The sequence below is a fragment of the Rhinatrema bivittatum genome, chromosome 9 (genome assembly GCF_901001135.1).
Source record: "Rhinatrema bivittatum chromosome 9, aRhiBiv1.1, whole genome shotgun sequence".
Taxonomy (NCBI): domain Eukaryota; kingdom Metazoa; phylum Chordata; class Amphibia; order Gymnophiona; family Rhinatrematidae; genus Rhinatrema; species Rhinatrema bivittatum.
Window position 1 is genome coordinate 113,388,425 of NC_042623.1, and position 18,584 is coordinate 113,407,008.

Sequence of the window (18,584 nt, forward strand, 5' to 3'; positions counted from 1 at the left end):
TCCTGTGACTGAAGAATCACAGAACTTTTGAATTGTGAGAAGTTACCAGCAGGTCAAGAAACGGGAGATCCCAGCAATCCAGAATCAACTGAAATGCCTCGTTTGATAGCGCCCATTCTCCTGGGTCTAGACTCTCCATGCTAAGGAAGTATGCTCTATTGTCTTTTCCTGCTATATGTGAAGCTGAGATCTGGAGATGTAGTTCGGTCCATTCCATTAGTTGATCTATTTCCTGTGACACTTGGTGGCTCTTGGTTCCTCCCTGCCAATTTATATAAGCCACAGTTGTTGCGTTGTAGGATATTATCCGGACCGCTTGACCCTGCAGCCTGTCGCCGAACTACAAACGTGCCAGCTGGACTGCCCTGGCTTCCAAACAATTGATGTTCCAGAGAGACACTTCTGCATCCCAGCGCCCTTGCACTGTCAGCTCCTGACAGTGAGCTTCCCAACCATGGATGCTCGCATCTGTTGTCAGTATTAGCCAGTCCGGTGGTGCTAGGGAAATTCCCTTCCTTAGATGATTCGGTTGTAGCCACTACTGCAGTCGGGAGGAGACCTCCATCGGCAGGTGGAGCTGAATTGAATAGTCCAGAGATTGTGGGTTCCACGGAGACAACAGGGAGCGCTAAAGAGGATGCATATGCGCTCTCATCCACAGTACCACTTCCTCGGTTGCTGCTATTACATAGAAACATAGAAACATAGAAATGACGGCAGAAGAAGACCAAATGGCCCATCTAGTCTGCCCAGCAAGCTTCACACATTTTTTTCTCTCATACTTATCATTTTCTCTTAACTCTTGGTTCTATTTCCCTTCCACCCCCACCATTAATGTAGAGAGCAGTGATGGAGCTGCATCCAAGTGAAATACCTAGCTTGATTAGTTAGGGGTAGTAGGGGTAGTAACTGCTGCAATAAGCAAGCTACACCCATGTTTATTCCCTTTACCCAGACTATGTCATACAGCCCCTATTGGTTGTTTTTCTTCTCTCCTGCCGTTGAAGCGGAGAGCCATGCTGGTTATGCATTGAAAGTGAAGTATCAGGCCCTTTTGGTTTAGGGTAGTAACCGCCGTAACAAGCCAGCTACTCCCTGCTTTGTGAGTGCGAATCCTTTTTTTTTTTTTTTTTTTCTTCTCCCCTGCAGTTGAAACTATTCTGGATATGCGTGAAGCCTCAGCTTTTCTTATTCCCCTGCTGTTGAAGCAGAGAGCTATGCTGGAAATGCTTGATGTATCAGCCTCTCCCATGCCATGAAGCAGAGAGCCATGCTGGATATGCATCGAAAGCGAAGTATCAGGCACATTTGGTTTGGGGTAGTAACCGCCGTAATAAGCCAGCTACTCCCCGCTTTGTGAGTGCGAACCCTCTTTTCTTCTCCCCTGCCGTTGAAGCAGAGAACTATGCTGTATATGCTTGGAAAGTGAAGTATTAGGCTTATTTGGTTTGGGGTGGTAACCGCCGTAACAAGCCAGCTACTCCCCTCTTTGTGATAGCAAATCCTTTTTTCCACATTTCCTCTTGCCGTTGAAGCTTAGAGCGATGTTGGAGTCACAGTAAGCATCTGTATGTTTATTTAATAAGGGTATTGTCTCCGGGCACTAGCCATCGTTCTGGTGAGCCACCCACTCTACATTGGCAGTCTCTTGACTTTATGGATCCACAGTGTTTATCCCACGCCCCTTTGAAGTCCCTCACAGTTCTGGTCTTCACCACTTCCTCCGGAAGGGCATTCCAGGCATCCACCACCCTCTCCTTGAAGAAATACTTCCTGACATTGGTTCTGAATCTTCCTCCCTGGAGCTTCAAATCGTGACCCCTGGTTCTGCTGATTTTCTTCCTACGGAAAAGGTTTGTCGTTGTCTTTGGATCATTAAAACCTTTCAAGTATCTGAAAGTCTGTATCATATCACCTCTGCTCCTCCTCTCCTCCAGGGTGTACATATTTAGATTCTTCAATCTCTCCTCGTACGTCATCCGATGAAGATCCTCCACCTTCCTGGTCGCCCTTCTCTGTACCGCTTCCATCTTGTCTTTGTCTTTTTGAAGATACGGTCTCCAGAACTGAACACAGTACTCCAGGTGAGGCCTCACCAAGGACCTGTACAGGGGAATAATCACTTCCCTTTTCTTACTCGATATTCCTCTCTCTATGCAGCCCAGCATTCTTCTGGCTTTTGCTATCGCCTTGTCGCATTGTTTCGCAGACTTCATATCATTAGATACTATCACCCCAAGGTCCCTCTCCTGCTCCGTGCACATCAGCCTTCCCCCCCCCCCATCGAATACATTTCATTCGGATTTCCACTCCCCATATGCATGACTTTGCATTGAATCTCAGCTGCCATGTCTTCGACCACTCTTCCAGTTTCCTTAGATCCAGTCTCATTCTCTCCACTCCTTCCGGCGTGTCCACTCTGTTGCAGATCTTAGTGTCATCCGCAAAAAGACAAACCTTACCTTCAATCCCGTCCGCAATGTCGCTCACAAAGATATTGAACAGGACTGGTCCCAACACCGATCCTTGCGGTACACCACTTATAACCGCTCTCTCCTCAGAGAAGGTTCCATTTACCATCACACATTGTCTTCTGTCCGTCAACCAATTTGCAATCCAGGTCACCACATCGGCACTCACTCCCAAGCTTCTCGTTTTATTCACCAGTCTCCTGTGCGGAACCGTATCAAAAGCTTTGCTGAAATCCAAGTATATGATATATTAAACCAAGTACCTGCATGTAGGACCATATAGTAGGGCGTAGAGTGTTCATCAACAGACGTAGCTGTGCCATCAACTTCTAAATACGAGATTCCAGCAGGAAAACCTTGTCCTGCTTCGTGTCAAACCGAACCCCGCGGTATTCCAACGAATGAGCAGATTGGAGACTGCTCTTGGCCAGATTCACCACCCAGCCAAGCTCCTGCAACAGGGAGATCACCTTTCGGGTCACCAAGCAGCTCTCTTAAGAGCATAAGAAATTGCCATACTGGGTCAGACCAAGGGTCCATCAAGCCCAGCATCCTATTTCCAACAGTGGCCAATCCAGGCTTCAAGCACCTGGCAAGTACCCAAAAACTAAGTATATTCCATGTTACTGCTGCCAGTAATAGCAATTGCTATTTTCTAAGTCAACTTGATTAATAGCAGGTAATGGCTTTCTCCTCCTCTTCCAGAGACTTGGCTCAAATCAGCCAGTCGTCCAAATATGGGTGTATTAGGATCCCATCCTCTCTTAATTCTGCCACAGCTACTACCATTACCTTGGAAAAAGTCCTGGGAGCGGTGGCCAGACCAAAGGCAGTGCCTGAAACTGAAAACTGTTATGTCTGTCAGTCACAGACGGCTGCGACCGCGAGTACTCACTGCTTGCTCTACACTTCTGCCTTCCCCGGGTCTGCTTGGTGCATGGGCCTGCCTGCATCGCCGCGTTCCTCAGGCCTCCGCGCGGAGACAAAGACGCCATCATCTCTCCCTCCGATGTTAGGCCCTCCTAGGCAGGCGCGCGTGCATCACAAGTCCTGCCTTTGAGGCTGCCGTGGCGGGAACCTTGGGGGTGTCCCCACTTGATGATGTCATTGGACTCCTGTATTTAAACCACATCGGCGCCCCCAGCCAGCTGACTTGGCAACAAGTTCTGTACGAGTCCTATACCTGCTTCCGGTTCCTTAGACGCCGCTCTTACCTGCTTGAACCCTGTCTGGCACCCGCTCCTCGGGGGTCAGTGTGTGCTCTGTCGGAGACTCGCTCCCCTGGCCTACCCCGCTCCTCAGGTTGGCTCTGCGCCTCTTGGGTTCTACCTGGCTATTGCTTCTACCACCTGGGTCTCCCTTGGAACTATTGCAGTGACCCATGCATCCTCGGCTGGCCTTCCCGCTCCTCAAATTGTGCCTGTGTCATTCACAGACTGTCCATGCTCTCCCGCTCCACGGGCTGCGCTTATCAGAGTCTATCTTGGGCCTCCCCGCTCCTCGGGGTCGTTTCTAGGAATTACTATCACTGCCAGCTGTCCCGCTCCACGGGCCGCTTCCTTACTACCTAGCTGGCTCTCCTTTGATCTCTGAGTACCTGCCTTTTGGAGCTGCTGGAATCGGGCTAGGGCCTCCCGCCGTATGGGCTGGCCTTCACACTCCTGTCTATGCCCACTACGCCACAGCCCTGGCCTGCGGGGCCATCCTAACAGAGAATCTTCAGTATGCCATCTCTGCGCCCACTGAACTGTAGGCTGTCTGGTGCCCTCTCTCTCCTGCCTCGTCAGGTGCCGCCTATAGCCTGCTACCCTACGGAGGTCACCTCCAAGTTCCTGGGGGTCCATCCCCCGCTGTGCTTAGAGCTTCCTGCTTCTCCATCTCCTCGCCTCCTGACAGTGCGGACCTGTGGGGCTCCTCCCTACAGGCAGTGTCAACTTGCACCTCAGGCCAAGGGTCCACATACACACCAACCATAACAATAATGGTGTCCCAGAACTGCAAGTCGCAGAAAACGTTGATGCTCTAGTCAAATGGAAATGTGAAAATACGCCTCGGACAGGTCCAAAAAGATCAGAAACTCTCCTGACTACACGACCATTATCACCAAGCACAAGGTCTCCATGCGAAAATGCGTTCACCCGCAGATGACAGCTGACAGCTTTGAGTTACTATACTGCTACCTTTGGTTTTTGCAGTCCAAATGCACAACTCTACATTTTATTTGCATTAAATCTTAGCTGCCAGACCCTAGACCATTTCTCAAGCTTTTCTAGATTCCCCCCCCTCATGTTTTCCACACCTTACTGGGTATCTATCTTCTTGCAGATTTTGGTAAGATTTGTAAAAAGACAAATCTTTCCCGATATTCCTTTTGTAACATTGCCTACAAAAATGTTGCAAAGAACCGATCTCTGTAGTACACTGCTAGTAATGCCACTTTCTTCATAGTGAGCTCCATGTATCACTACCCTTTGTCACCTCCTAGTTCCTTTAGCTACTTCAGTATAGATCTGGCTATGTGCTTCAGGCCATTTTAATACTGAAAGGTGAACTTCTGTTGCAGTTTTAGCTTTCTTGCAGAAGGCAGCAGATTTTTAAGGATTTTTCTGTACTTTATTCCATTCCTTGTCCCTTCTATCCTGACAAGTGCCCCACTCCATGTCGATGAGAAACATACCCATAATGTGATACTGTCACCACCATGCTTCCCAATAGGGATGATGTTCTCTAGGTGATGTGAAGTGTTGGGTTGTTACCAAATGTAACATTTTGTATTCAGGCCAAAAGATTCTATTTTAGTTTTGTCAGACTACGAAACGTTTTGCCACAGTATCTCCTGAATATTTCTGTGCATACTTCAAACAGGTTTCAAGGTGGGCTTTCTTGAATGGCTTCCTTCTTGCTACCCTGCAGTACAGGCCAGATTTGTGGAGTTCTTGGGATAGGGCTGTTACATGCACAATTTAACCAATCTTGGTCATGGAAGCATGTAGTTCTTTCAAAGTTGTCATTGGCCTCTTGGGTGCCTCCTTGATCAATCTCCTTCTTGCTTGGTCATCCACTTTGGAAGGCTAGCCTAATCTAGGCAGGATCTTGGTGTTACCATATACCTTCCAATTCTTAATAATCATCTTGGCCCATTCTCAGATCTGTGCTTTTCCAGAATTTTGACCCGGAGTCATTTAGGCAACTCCTTAATGCTTATGGTTGGGTCTTTGCTTTGAAATGCACTACCCAGTAGAAAGAACCAACTGGAACTGCATAATTTATCCTGTCATTATGTGAATTATTTAAAATTTAACACAGGTAGGGCCAGTTCACATAAGATGCGCTTTTGAAGGTGATTAGTTACTCCATGGTTTAAAGAGGCAGATATTCAGCACTACTTAGGTGGGTTAGTGGAGACTTATCTGGCTTAGTGGAGACTTATCTGGCTTAGTGGAGACCACAGAATATCTGGTTACGTTCAGCAATTGCCATTTAGTTGGCTAAGTACTTAGGCAGCTAAGTAAATAGCCGGATATCTTATGGATGGGCAATGAGCTTTTCAGGGTAGCACTACATTTCTAGTTTACTTAGCCAGATAAGAACTGCTATTTGGATTTATCCAATTAAATTAACCAGAGAAGTTAAACCAGCCATAGAGCAGGTCTAACTTAGCTGGATATGACTTATCTGGCTAAATAATTTCTATAGGAATATTCAGCAGCATAACAGTGATGCTGAATATCCAATGTAATTTAGCTGGGTAAATCTTATCTGGCTAACAGGTCGATACAGTAAAGTGTGCTCCGTCGGAGCGCACTGTCAGCCTGCTCTGGACGCGTGTTTTCCCTTACCCCTTATTCAGTAAGGGGAGGAAAACACGCGGCCCACCCGCGGCACCTAATAGCGCCCTCAACATGCAAATGCATGTTGATGGCCCTATTAGGTATGCGCGCGCGATTCAGTAAGTAAAATGTGCAGCAAAGCCGCACATTTTACTCTAAGAAATTAGCGCCGACCCAAAGGTAGGCGCTAATTTCTTCCGGCGCCAGGAAAGTGCACAGAAAAGCAGTAAAAACTGCTTTTCTGTGCACCCTCCGACTTAATATCAAGGCGATATTAAGTCGGAGGTCCCCAAAAGTAAAAAAAATAAATAAATAAAATTTGAATTCGGCCCGCGGCTGTCGGGCCGAAAACCGGACGCTCAATTTTGCCGGCGTCCGGTTTCCGAGCCAGTGGCTGTCAGCGGGCTCGAGAACCGACGCCGGCAAAATTGAGCGTCGGCTGTCAAACCCGCTGACAGCCGCCGCTCCTGACAAAAAGGAGGCGCTAGGGACGCGCTAGTGTCCCTAGCGCCTCCTTTTCCCCGTTTTTCCCGCGTCACCTCATTTAAATACTGAATCGCCCGCACCGGCGAGGGGCCGGTGCGCGCGCCGGGAGAGCGGGCGTTCGTCCGCTCTCCCGCGGTCTTACAGTATCGACCTGTAAGTTACCTAAACATTTAGGTTTGAATATTGAGGACTAAGTACTTAGGGTTGGTAGAGAAGTACAAGGGGAGACTGAATTATCCAACCAAATTAGTCCATGTTTTCATTTCTTCATTTTCTAAGGAATTCTGGGATATGTTTTTCACTTAGCAGCTGTGTGAAAGGATGTGTGGATATAAGGAACAAACACTCTTCACATTTTACTTCAAGATTATAAGGCAACAAAAGGTGAACATTTTGGATTATATTGCCACACTATATACTCAAGCTATCATTAATTCAGGGACCTGCTACAAAAAAATAAACCTATATAAAGAAATTAGCAAAATAATGCATGTATTGTTTTATGCTCCCAAAAGCGACTACTTGTGTGAAATGTCATTTTACTCATAGACATGGAGACACTTACATAATCATCACATTTCCTTTTTTCAAGGTGACTGTTGGTAAGGCTTCTCCGGCTCTCACGATCAGCAATAAATTTGCTGGAAAGAAATGAGAAAAAACTTCACCCAGCTTCACCCAGGACAAGACAAATTTGCAGGAGAGATGCAAAATGATATATTCTTTAGAAAAAAACATTATGTTGCACGTGGTAGAATTAACAGCTGGGAAATAGGCAACCAGCAAAAAAAAAAACCAAAAAACATTTTTTATTTAAAAAAAAAAAAAAAAGACTGTAGATGATTGATTTACGCACACATAATCAAAATTTGCTCATAATGGATAAAATAGTAGTGACAGAGTTAAATATGTAAAAATGACAGCCAGCAAACAAGTTGCAGGCTATGTGCTTTAAGTGAACTATAACCTAATGCACTTGTGACCAGCTTTCTAGCAATTCCCTATACAAAGTTTGTGCAAAAATTGAATGGAGTCTCTCTCTTGACAGCTTTGCTGGGACAATGCTTATAGACAGGCAATATAGCTGCACAAAGTGGTCATTAAGGAGCCTATGCACTAATGGGCTTTAGCATTAATGCTGCTAGTTGGTTAACGCTAGAACCCATGTGCTAAGTTGTTAATATGCATTTTAAGGTTAACACCAGTTCACTGACAATAATAATAATGTGCAGGCAAATGGAGCATAACATATTATATCCTAATTAGGTATTAATGTTAGATGTACTGGCTAGTGTTAATGCCAATGAGGGTTAATGCAGCCCACTTAAGGCAGAAAAGGCCTATGTTAATGTGTGCCACCAGTCCCCTCCTCTCTCTAACTCAATTTAAGGTCTCCAGGCCCTAACTGCCCAAACCCCTGAACCTCTCCACCTCCCCAAAACAAAAAAAGGCTTCTGCATACCCCCCCCCCCCCCCCCCCATTTTGATTGTGGCATTGCTGCTGGCAGGAAGAAAATCATCTCCTCCTGTCAGCACAGATTCAGAAGCTGTTTTCCAGGGTAAATTGGGTGAGGGGGTGGGGGAGAGTTTGGAGGAAGGCCCAGAATACCAGTTCTGTTTTGTGGAGTGGTGGATGAGCTCAGAGGAAAATAACTTGTTCTGTTTCAAAAGAGGTGCGCGCGCGAGTAGAGGAGGTGGAGGCCTGCTCTGTTTCACGGAATGGGGAATAGGTTCCAGTGAGGGCCTAGAAATCCTGTTCATAGGAAGGGGACGACGGTTCCTGCAGTATCCCTCCCTTTCACTTTGGGTTGGATTATTGAAGGGAAACCAAAGTTGAAAGACATGGCAGTGTTACCGTGGCCATACCCTCTAACACAGTCATGGCAAGGCTGCTGCGCTCTGCATCTCATTACTTTATATGGCAGGCATTAAAGGCCAAAGTAATGCCAACATTAAACCTACAGATAAGTTATGTTACTGTGCCAGTTGTAATACAGCTTACTACATAGATCCCTATTTCTCGTAAGTATGCACAGAATTTGGTAGGTCAGCTGCTAAATACACAGTAATATTGGCCTTACTCTTCTTTTTTGAGATTAGAGATAAGAACCATATAGCTTCATATCAAGGGTAGACAAGCTGAGTTAGTCCTGGTTTTATCCCATTGCATGTATGGAGATGTAGTTCTGGTTTACTTAGAAAAATCAACTGGGAAATCAGAATTACACCTCTACACTTGCAAATGGGATAAAACCAGAACCAACTCAATCTGTCCCCCTTGACATGGAGCTATAAAGTCACCCTAGTTGGAAACCACTGTGCAGGGAGAGTGGGAGGAGCAAGGCCAGGGCAGGGTGAGTGAGGAGACATACACATTACACATACACATATTTAATTTCTGCTGAGACCTTGGAATTTCAACGTGTCTTGAACTGAATATCCATCAATTGCGTTTTTAAACGCATATCTACATAGAGCCTATTTAATTTGATCTGGTTCAAAAGATGGACCGCATATAGAATTTACAGCAAATGATTGAAAAGACCGAGCGATCTCTGTAGCCATAGGAGATAAGCTGCCTGGCTTGCTGATGCGGTTCATTCTTTATAAAAAATGTAATTTAATTAAAATATAGCACAAAAAAAACAAATTAATTAATTTTTTGATTAAATAAGTGGGCAACTATTCTAAGTACTCACATGGTTTTCCGTTTTTTAAGTGATATTTTCTGTGGGATTTCTTCGCTCTTTTTTGTTTTCTTTTTTATACACATATGCAAAACACTCTTCACACTTTCTCCTCATCCCAGCAGTGGCGTACCTAAAGTATTTGGCACCCGGGGCAGATAATTCCTTTGGCAAGCCGCCCCCCTCCCCCCCAGATTCAATTCTCCCTCCCTCACTTCTCCGTCTACACCCCACCCCCGGTGTCTCTGGTTCCCCTCTTCCTCACATAGGCTCCCTCCATTTCTCTCTCTCTCACATACACACCCCTTCATACAGCTCCCTCCCTCACATACATGCACTCACTCCCATACACAGACACACACACATATGCTCTCACACACAGACACTGTCACTTCCTTGCCCGCTCCCTGTCAGAAGCACAGCAGCAGCTTCCTCCTTCAGTCCCTGTGACAGATGTGGACTTCATTTTTCCTGAGGTGGCAAGTGGGCTGGTGCGGCTCTACTTCCTACATCTGTGGTGGGGAGCAGCACTATAGCTCTTCCTCCTGCTTCAGGCCGTGACTGCATGACCTTTCCTTCTTCCCACCCTCGCGGACCCACTACCTGCGCTTCCGGGCCGCGGGGGATGGGATAAAGAAAAGGCTATACAGTTGCTGGATCCAGACCCTTGGCACTCTAGGTAGCCGCCCAGTGATTCCACTGCTCACAGCCCGGAGGCCTCCCTCTTCTTCTACCGCGAGCAGAATGGGTTCCGTTTGCGGCCGCCAACCTCCCGGCTGGCACCCGGGGTGGTCCGCACCCCCCTTTAGTATGCCACTGCATCCCAGTGATCCTTCATCCCCAACCCCCAGCAGTACTCAAACCCCCCCCCCCTCAGCAATTCTTCACCCACCAGTGGTAAGTAAGCATTGGCAGCTGAATGATTGCTGGAGGTTAAACACTATTGGCAGCTGCAGAGTTACTAAGGCAAGGAGGAGGACAGTAGAGAGAATGGGGCCCTCTCTCTCTCTACCCTCCTCCTCCTCCTCCCTGTCCTGCTGATCCTGGCTCTCCATGCCAAGGGACCCCTCCATTGTTCCTCCAGAGGTCCGTCGGCCTCCAAGTCTCACTCCTAAACCACGATGGTTCTTAAGCACCCCCTACATCCCTCCCTGAAGGTCACCGATTCCTCCTTCCTGGAAAGTTATCCTCTCCAGCAACTCTCCTTCTCTCCCTCCTTGGCAGTAAGGTACAAGCATCTTCTCTGAGCCAGAATTAGCTGGCTATCCTCTGCCTAGGGGTAAGCATGCATTACTTGCTCTCTTCAGCCTCCTCAGATAGGGCAGGAGAGATCATGGAATTCAAAGTGCACCCTGCTCTTTGCCTTCTCAGGGAAGTAAGGGAGCAGCACCATGCGCTCTCTTCACTCACTCACTCTCTCCCTCCACTACACACTCTTCTATCCCTTTCTCCCCCTCATTCACTTTCCCCTGCTTCACTCACAGACTGCCTCCCCCACCCCATTCTTATCTCACTTATACCTCACAGTCCTCCAATACCTTCACTTACACCCCTCAACTTTGATCTCCACCCAACCCACAGCTCCAGCAATCCACTCAGTCATTCTTTTTAGCACCTTCTCACTCTCCCCACCTTCCACATCTTTTCATTCACTCTTGCCCTCTCCCACCCTCATGCTGCTTTCCTCTGATCCCTTCATTCACTCTCCCGCCTCCTCCACCAGTGTCTCACTGACTTTCTTGCCCCTTCCTCCGGCAGTAGAGATGGAGAAGCCTGGTAAGTGAGCATGGTAAGCAGCAACTTGGCCAGGAAGGAGACACATGCAGTAGTGACAGAAGCAGTGGGGCTGAGAAACATTCACCTCATTTCTCTTTGACCATGGCCATTATCTCTCTCAAGGCCTCCTCAACTGTACCAGGAAATTGCGCAAAAATCATTCTGCTTTGCTTCCTCTGGGGCCTGAGGGCCATAAAATGCTTCCTCTGGGGCCTGAGGGCCACCAGCTGTGCTCCCATTTCTGCAGAGGAATTGGAATTGATTTATACTGCCATCTCTACTCCGTTTCTGCGGGGCGACCAGAACTAATTTACACTACTGGCTCTACTTCGCTTCCTTGGCTCCCAGAAAAGAAAAAAAAAAAAAAAAAGGGTGGCAGAATGCCATTCTAGGTTATTCCACCAGTAATTATACTCTGGATAACAGACACTAAAAGGGGTTGCATTAGCACAGGTTGGAAACCTGTGAGTTGAAGTGCCAATTATCAAGGCCAGGATTGAAGCTTTGATGAGCGACAACACTGCAAATAAGCTTCAAACTCGTGCCAACTCAAACCCTTTTCGGGTCTCTTTTTTTTTTTTTTGTAGTTTCTGCTTCAGTAGCAGCCTCTCTCCTCCTGATCCCTATAGAATAATAAATGAGCTGAATTAGGGGGCAGGGAGGCTGTTTGCTTTGCCTCTTCCGGGTTTTCCCCTCCTCTTCCCTTTCCTGCAGGCTGCCTGAAGGGGAGGGGCTGGAGCAGCACACGGCTGCTGCTCTGCCTCTTAGGCCTGAAAAGAAGTGGTGGAACTGCTTTCTAGGCCACTCCTCCACAATCAAGCCCTGATGGAATTTATCAATTCCTCTAGCCCAGGGGTGGGCAGTTCCGGTCCTCGAGGGCCACAAACCAGTCTGGTTTTCAGGATATCCCAAATGAATATGCATGAGAGAGATTTGCATGCACTCTGCCTCAGTTGCATGCAAATCTATGTCATGCATATTCATTAGGATATCCTAAAACCTCGACAGGTTTGTGGCCCTCGAGGACTGGAATTGCCCACCCCTGCTCTAGCCTAAAGCATAAGGGTGCAATCTGTTTCAGAATAGTCCCAACTAAAATGCTTTCTGCCCTATTTCATACCCAAACACCTTTGTTTTAGAACTGCCTCTTTACTTACCCAACAAAGATCACCTTAAGCACATGAAGGGTTAATATGTTGCTCGTTGCTTTATTTGCCCTTGCAGTCAATATCCGCAGATAACATATGAAATCGATAGTACATCTTTTGAATAAAGTGCGACTTGGCTGCAAATTATTTGGCCTGCTGAAAGCAAATGACATCGCCGCCATCTCCACTAGGCAAGCAGACAGCAGAAAAGTACCCACCTGCTGATCTGGCTGCTATCTACCTCTATCAAATCGTTGGAGTCGTTGCTGATATTGTCGTCCTCGGGCGTGTTCATGTTCTGCACTTCCGTTAATTCTAGTCCGCTTTTGAAATGCATCGTTGACAAGTTTAAGTGCTCACACAAGTCCAAGGTTAGTGCTCTGATATCCCCACGTTTAGCCACCGTGAAACCTTGATTAACCTATAATAAAGACATAAAAGACATATATTGAATGGAATCCTGCATGTAGGATTTTCACCAAACTCCCATGAATGGCCCAAAAAAAAAAAAAAAGATGAAAGATGGGAACACTTTAGTCCAGAAATCAAATCCAAAAATCTGTTTACCACTGAGATTTAAAAACAATATCCTAATTAGTAATTTGTGTCTAATCCCCCTCCTCTTTCCTTCTTTCAGCATCTTTCTTTAATGCAGCAGAGCAGAGCCATATCGGAAAAAAAAAAGCTCATTAAAAATGTCTTTCCTTCCCCATTCCAAAAACATTTGGGGGATTTCTTCCCTCTTTTTTTTTTTTTTACTTTGATATTCCCACTAAGGTCTGGGCCCTTTGGCAGTTCCCCCTGTGCATCTGTAATAACTCAAGAAACTACCGGTATTTCCTTGTCCTTGCTCCTCAGCCATCAGAAACTCATAGTCCATAACGGAAAAGCATGGCAAGAAATTAAAACATGCTGAGAAATACTCTTGCAGTCACATTTTAAGAGGTTTTCCTCTACCAATCCTGAGAAACATGAACTCAAAAGAAGTGGCTGAATTAGTCAGAGGGGGAAAGGATCATCTCCTTGGAGAGTCCTAAGTGGAGGTGGCACAGCTGTAGATATAAACATTGGATTCCCCACAAAAGATAATCAGGATATCCCCTATTGCATGGAGTATGTTAATATTTATTTATTTATTTAATAGATGTATGTATGTCCTCTCCTCCTCTGTTTCATGAAACAAGGTGGTGAAACAGCTGTAACAAGGAAGGAGAAAGCAGTACCGCAGTGGGGCTTTTTTTTCCCCATCTAGCTTGCTCTCCTAGACTCTCAAGTCTAGCCACTGGCGGGCTTGGATCCTCCCAAAGAGACAAACTAAGGGTGTCATACCTTACTAGAATAACTGATAACCAAGCTGGGAGCTAGGGGGTTGATTTGGAGTTTGGCTCTAGTTGGTAGGATTATTATGGATGTTATGGGGCTTTTGCTGGGGTTGAGAAGGATAGCTTATATTGTTTTAGTTATATGATGTGGCCTGGCAGTCCCCTAATGAGAGGAGAGATGGTGTTTGACTGTTTTTTTACATATCATTTGACTTACTGATTTGGATTTTATTATACTGAATTGTACTTTGTGTGTAACTCGAACCGAACAAGGAAACACAAATCAAAATCTTCCAAACAGTTCTGCAAGTGTCAAGCACTTCTTTATAAATCTGTTCCCCAAGGCATCAACAAGCCAGTCAGGGAATTAAAAGGCAAATTTTTTTTTAAAGAGTTTTTTCAAACACAAATAAAATCATTAGACAGCCAGTCTTATACTAAATTAATTAGATGAAGCCCAACAGCAGCTGATGATGTTTCACAGGTATGTTTGCTCAGGAGCCACTTAATAATAAAGATTGTACTATGTAAAGTAAAGTAGACCATTGTTATAGTCTTCAATGGACAGCAAGTCTCAGAGCATTCAAGTGGAAGACACTTGCAGGACTGCTTGTTGGATGATTAATATTTGTGTTTTCCTGTTTGGCTTGCATTGTAATCTTTGGGATTCATTAGGCTCTTCTGGATTGTCAATTCTAACTTCATGATGTAAACCACTTTCGGTCCCTATTGGAATAATGGCAGTATATGAGTATTAATATAATGCAATACGTAGATCACACAAACTTGAGAAACACTGGCCTAGTTTAGCAGCCTTGTGGAACTACAATATAAAATATTTCACTTAGGCTTAACTTCATCTAAAACCAAGGTCATAAACCCAAATGGAAATTATTTGGTAGAATTTATCTACTGCTGGCACTGCTTGGCGCTGTACCGCACCCTTATCCTGAGATATGAAATTTTAAAAATTTGACTTCTTGCCAATGCCAAGGCATTAAGCCTGTTAATTTCAAGTAGAACTTGTAGCTATAGTAAGCTTTCATTTGGACAGTTATCCATGTTGGCTCTTTCCCATTCAGCCATGTCTAACCATATGGCCAGTATTTTGTTTTCTTAAGAATAGCTTCTTCCATTGTGCCTGACACCAATATCAGGCTCAGTGGAGCATTTTTTTAAAAGTTTCTGTTACATCGACCACCCTCCAGTCTTTGGGTATTGTGGCTGTTTTTAACGACAGGTTACAGATTACTAGTAACAGGTGTCCAATTTCATATTTGTGAATATTGCCCAGTCCTGGTGAGTTGATATTCACTCCAGAGTTCCGAAACAACTCAAATACGAAATTGCAGACTTGTTACTAAAAATCTATAACCTATCATTAAAATCAGCCACAATACCTGAAGACTGGAGGACGCCCAATGTAAAGGCAGTTTTATGCTTAAATCTATTTATTGAAGAACAGAATATCACTGCCAAATATTTACATTTCTTGGAAGCCATAGAACACTGAACATAAAACCACAGGGAATGTGGTTGGTTCCTGCTACCCCCAGCCAAGTACTTGTAACCAATGGAATCTAAGACTATCGAAAAAATGTTTATACAATAGAATAGAATAGTCCAATGTCTCCCCTTATCCCAACCTCTCACCTACCTATCCCTTCCCTAAGCTCCCTCCCCCCCAATCTATTCCCTCCCAGAAATTCCCAAGTAGAGAGTTAAAAAGAAAAAAAAAAAAAAAGAGCTCCAGAGTGATCCAGGAAACTATAGAGTGGTGAACCAGACATCAGTGGCAGGCAAAATAGTACAAGCTATCATTTACTAGATTTTTTAAAAGGTTTTAGTAAACATGTGGCTACAGGTGAGCCGGTCAATATGGTGTATCTGGAGTTTCAGAAGGCATTTGACAAAGTCCCTCATGAGAGACTTCTCAGGAATTTAAAAAGTGATGAGATAGGAGGCGATGTCCTTTTGTGGATTGATAACGGGTTAAAAGTCAGGAAACAGAGAGTAAATGCTGTATTGCAAGCTACGAGGTGCCTTACGCGTCCAGAAGGGAAGCACCAGAAATGGGGAAATGTTACTCTTGGCAGAGGATTCTAAAGTGTTTGGGGGGAATTGGGGAAGGGGGGTGGGGTCTGGGGGCAGCGACACACATAGGGACTGGGGAGGGACAGCCTGATTTTGGTTTTTCTTAACATGGAATGGGGGGGGGGGGAGGGGCCTGCACAGCCCGACAGGGCCATATGAAATTCTGTGGGGGAAGGAGAGGATTGGGCCACAGGCTGTTTCACATCTTTAGTCCTTTATTTAAAAAACAGTGCTACCTACTTGTGTATCTTTTGAAGATATCCGGATATCCTCTCATGAGGCTGGATAACTTCCAACCCTGGGTATACTGAAACATAGCCCTTAAGTTATCATCTGGCTACAGGTTAACATAAGAACATAAGAAATTGCCATGCTGGGTCAGACCAAGGGTCTATCAAGCCCAGCATCCTGTTTTCAACAGAGGCCAAACCAGGCCACAAGAACCTGGCAATTACCCAAACACTAAGAAGATCCCATGCTACTGATGCAATTAATAGCAGTGGCTATTTCCTATATAAACTTGATTAATAGCAGTTAATGGACTTCTCCTCCAAAAACTTATCCAAACCTTTTTTGAACCCAGTTATACTAACTGCACTAACCACATCCTCTGGCAACAAATTCCAGAGCTTTATTGTGCATTGAGTGAAAAAGAATTTTCTCCGATTAGTCTTAAATGTGCTACTTGCTAACTTCATGGAGTGCCCCCTAGTCCTCCTATTATTTGAAAGTGTAAATAACCGATTCACATCTACTCCTTCAAGACCTCTCATGATCTTAAAGACCTCTTATCATATCCCCCCCTCAACCGTCTCTTCTCCAAGCTGAACAGCCCCAACCTCTTCAGCCTTTCCTCATAGGGGAGCTGTTCCATCCCCTTTATCATTTTGGCTGCCGTTCTCTGTACCTTCTCCAGCCCTATAACTTTAGCAAAGTATATTCAGCTGGACGTTTATCCCACTGAATATATGGGACAAGTTATCCGGCTACGCAGGTTAAGTCTCTTTAGCTTGGAAAAGAGATAGCTGAGAGGGGACATGATAGAAATTTATAAAATCTTGTGTGGGGTGGAAGGGTATTTACCCTTACAGATAAAACTAAAACAAAGGAACACTCCTTGAAACTAACCACCAGCAGATTTAAAACAAATTGTAAACATTTTTTTTTTTTATTCAGCACACAATCAAACTGTAGAATCTGTTGCCTGAGGATGTGGTCAAAGCATTTAGCATAACGGAATTTAAAAGAGGTTTGGACAAGTTTCTGGAGGAAAAGGCCATAAAATATTATTAGCCATGTAGACTAAAGAAAGCTATTGCTATCCCTGGGAGCAAGTAACAGAAAATGGGTCTACTTAATGGATTTGCCGGATATGTGCTACCTACACTGGGCAGTGTTGGAGGCAGGTTACTGGACTTGATGAACCTTAGTCTGACGCAGCACAGCATTTTTCATATTCTTATGGAACTAGTAAAGAAACAGAAAAGGGCAACAACCAAAAAAATTGTATATCTGATGAAAAGGCCCCTTTATGGAAAAAAAAAAAAAAAGAGAGAGGTTAGGGCTCTTCAGCATGGAAAAGAGGTGACAGAGGTTTATAAAAGCATGAGTGGGGTGGAACAGGTAAATAGAGGGATTTACCCTTTCAAACAGCACTAACACTAGGGACATTCCATTAAACTAACAGGTAGCAGATCTAAAATAATTTGGAGAAAGTATTTTTTCACTCACAATCAAACTGTGGAATTTGTTGTCAGAGGATGTTGTCAAGGTATTTAGCATAGCTGGGTTTAAAAGGTCAAGTTCCTGGAAGAAAAGTCCATAAAGCAGGTAGACTTTGGTAAACCCCCTCTTAACCCTTGAGGTGAGCAACACGAAATGATCTGCTGGGTACTCATGACTTGGATTGACCACTGTTGGAGACAGGAAGCTGGGCTCAATGGACCTTTGGTCGGACTCAGCACGCAATAACCTTATGTTCACTGTTTAGGACCAGCTAAGGGAGCTCGGTTTACAAAAGAGACTTAACATTTTAATAAGAAATGGGATAATTCTTCCGAACTCTACTTGTTAGTATGATAAAAGCCAACAAGTACTGATCGGGGTAAAACATGTCACAGCAGGTACTGGCAAACGACTTTAGGTTCACTATTATCTCTGCTGTCTCTTCCTGATCATTGTCGCTTTACTTTTAATGATGGTCATTATGGTTGCTAACCACTATTAACTTGACAACAGCTTGTATTTATAATTCTAAATGGGTTGTACATCTATCCTGTGTAAAACATTACAAAGAGCACCAGAAAGACTAAATTTAATGGCACAAGCTAGTATATAGAAGGGCTGTTTCATAGCCTTTGAAATAAAATCATGCAACAGCACAGCATGATTCATTTCCGCTGTGTCCTTCATGTCAGACTTCGTTAATTACTAGCCAAATTAAGTGTTGGGTTTTTTTTTTTTAACTTTATATGCCCTAGAGTCAACCTGGCTAGAAAAACTAAGCTGTATTCTCCATTACTTCACACATTCTGGGATACAGAAAGAACAAGATTCTAATTCTACAAACATTTCCTGATGTAATTTGTGAAAAGCACTATACACAGCTTGCTTTTCATCAAGTTTGGCTTTGCACCAGTAGAGACTACTGAAAAATATGCCTGGTACTAAATAAATAATTCAAGTATGTCATAGGAATCACTAAGGGGCCTTTGTTAGGTGGCACCAGGTTCCTATTTTTCTGGGCGTGATTTGACTGGACAGATTGTAG

The 18,584-nt window shown here is 44.7% G+C and overlaps 1 protein-coding gene across 1 annotated transcript in view; it reads right to left on the reverse strand.

The window, feature by feature from the left end:
* Positions 1 to 18,584, reverse strand: part of SLC38A1 (solute carrier family 38 member 1) — a 141,019-nt gene that overhangs the window by 83,668 nt on the left and 38,767 nt on the right. Inside the window, exons 2-3 of the mRNA XM_029616920.1 lie at positions 12,617 to 12,819; positions 7,353 to 7,428 (exon numbers count right to left, since the gene is read on the reverse strand). Coding sequence (XP_029472780.1) covers positions 7,353 to 7,428; positions 12,617 to 12,735 — 195 coding nt within the window. The 5' untranslated portion in view covers positions 12,736 to 12,819. The remainder of the gene's footprint in view (positions 1 to 7,352; positions 7,429 to 12,616; positions 12,820 to 18,584) is intronic.